The sequence below is a fragment of the Penaeus monodon genome, chromosome 32 (genome assembly GCF_015228065.2).
Source record: "Penaeus monodon isolate SGIC_2016 chromosome 32, NSTDA_Pmon_1, whole genome shotgun sequence".
NCBI lineage: Eukaryota > Metazoa > Arthropoda > Malacostraca > Decapoda > Penaeidae > Penaeus > Penaeus monodon.
The window spans coordinates 3,167,228-3,169,114 of NC_051417.1; the positions used below are offsets into that span (position 1 = coordinate 3,167,228).

The 1,887-nt window shown below is 35.3% G+C and overlaps 1 protein-coding gene across 1 annotated transcript in view; it reads left to right on the forward strand.

The window, feature by feature from the left end:
- LOC119593291 (regulator of nonsense transcripts 2-like) overlaps positions 1–1,887 on the forward strand; it is a gene marked incomplete at its 5' end in the record, with an annotated part of 18,619 nt that overhangs the window by 13,358 nt on the left and 3,374 nt on the right. Inside the window, 4 exons of the mRNA XM_037942220.1 lie at positions 479–637; positions 961–1,140; positions 1,338–1,526; positions 1,686–1,758. Of these exons, the coding sequence (XP_037798148.1) occupies positions 479–637; positions 961–1,140; positions 1,338–1,526; positions 1,686–1,758 (601 nt within the window). The remainder of the gene's footprint in view (positions 1–478; positions 638–960; positions 1,141–1,337; positions 1,527–1,685; positions 1,759–1,887) is intronic.

A 1,887-nucleotide genomic window follows, 5' to 3' on the forward strand; every position in this document is an offset into this window, starting at 1 on the left:
ACCCGGTGGCAACAGGTTAAATAAGCTTTTTGAAAGTGCAGTGCAAAATGAAGCCACCATTGTGATATACTCCAAATTATATTCACAAAGTATGTAACTTGTTGAAGACTTGTTAAAGGCTGATGCATCCAAATGCAGCTCTTATAAGAGTAATGCATGTTTGAGAACAAAATGATACATACAAGCTTTTATGGGTGTTAAAGCAAAAGCTACTTTAAGTTACTGTAAATATTTGAATTGCAGAGTTATATAATTTAAAGGTCGGTAATGATGATACAGGTTACTGATGACTTTTTTAAAACAAATTAGCCTATTTTTTAATGATAATAGGGCTTTTTCAAGTGCAGTAATTACATATATGTAGCTTTCCCTTTGGTCATAGATTGGTTTCATGAATTGGAGTATTTACTGTTATTACTATGTTATACAAAAGCAAATTGACTGAAGTATAATAATGGTTTATTCTTCTACATGAAAGGATTGGGTTGGCCCTGCTGTTGTTGATGGTATTCTGGAAGACATCCGCATTGGCCTGGAGGTCAATCATCCCAAATTCAACCAGAGAAGAGTAGCAGCGGTGAAATATCTGGGTGAATTGTACAACTATAGGGTTATAGAAAGTTCTATTATCTTCAAGGTGGGTATATTTGGAGGTTCAGACAGCTGTTCAGAAGAGAGATTATCTTCCTATATAGGCTATCTGATTAGATTTTGTAAAGTCCCCTTGTTAGTCGGCTGGTTTTTACTTTGAATTAAGAAGTATTCTTACTGTCAAACTGATCCTGGAAAAGCATATTAAAAGCAGAAAAATGGCTTCATTTTCCCAATCAAATAATATGAACAATTTAAGTCTTGTCATTTTAGGAGAATATGTGGCTGCAATTACTTACTCAAAAGCTGTAAAGGCTTATCATTAAAAAAAAAGCCAGAATCCATATTTAATATCAACTTTCTTGATAGGTTCTTTACCTATTCATCTCCTTTGGTGTGGTATTCGACCCAAGTTCGTATAGTGAGTACGATCCTCCTGAGCACCTGTTTCGTCTGAGGTTGGTGTGTACGTTGTTGGAAACATGTGGGCAGTTCTTTAGTTCAGGATCAAGCAAAAGACGTCTAGACTGCTATTTATGTTACTTTCAGGTAAGCAAAGACATAATTATATCTAGAATTTTGGTAGTTGAAATTTTAACACATGATCTTTTGGATATCTCAGGCTTGGTTGTTGTAAGTTTTTCATGGTAATGAGAATGACTAGATTCAAAATGTTTTGCCTCCTTGATTAAAGTGTGTGAACTTTTGAATTGCAATTGTTTAAATTTTCTTTCTTTGTCTGCTAGCATTACTATCAGTACAAGAGATCGCTCAATATATGGACTGAGGAGCAAGAGTTCCCATGGCAGATTGAGCACTTAGTCAGAGACACAATTGCAGCAGTAAGACCAAAGCTTCAGATGTACAACAACCTGGAGGATGCACAGAAAGCTGTGACTCACCTTAATAATCAGATTGTTGCAAAGGCAATTGAGGTTAGTGCCAGATTTCAGTTTTTTGTTGATGGCTTCGGCTGTTAAACACCATTTCAATAAAGAATTGTTTATTTTGAAACATGATATGAAAAATGTCTCATTTTGTCTAAGGTTATGATATTTGTTTATCTGAATCATGTTGTTCTCTGAATTATATAGCAAGTACCAAGTCTTCGGCAATTCTTACAACCTGATGCAGATAATGAAGGACTTCACACAATAACTGAGGAAGGTCAGTGAATGGCCCTCAGAAGCCTAAAGACCCTTTTTTGTACGTGATGGCATAATCTTGTTTTTAAGGCTTGAGTTTACAGACTTACAGAGAGGTTTACCTTTTTGTCTGTGTTTATTTGACAGCTTG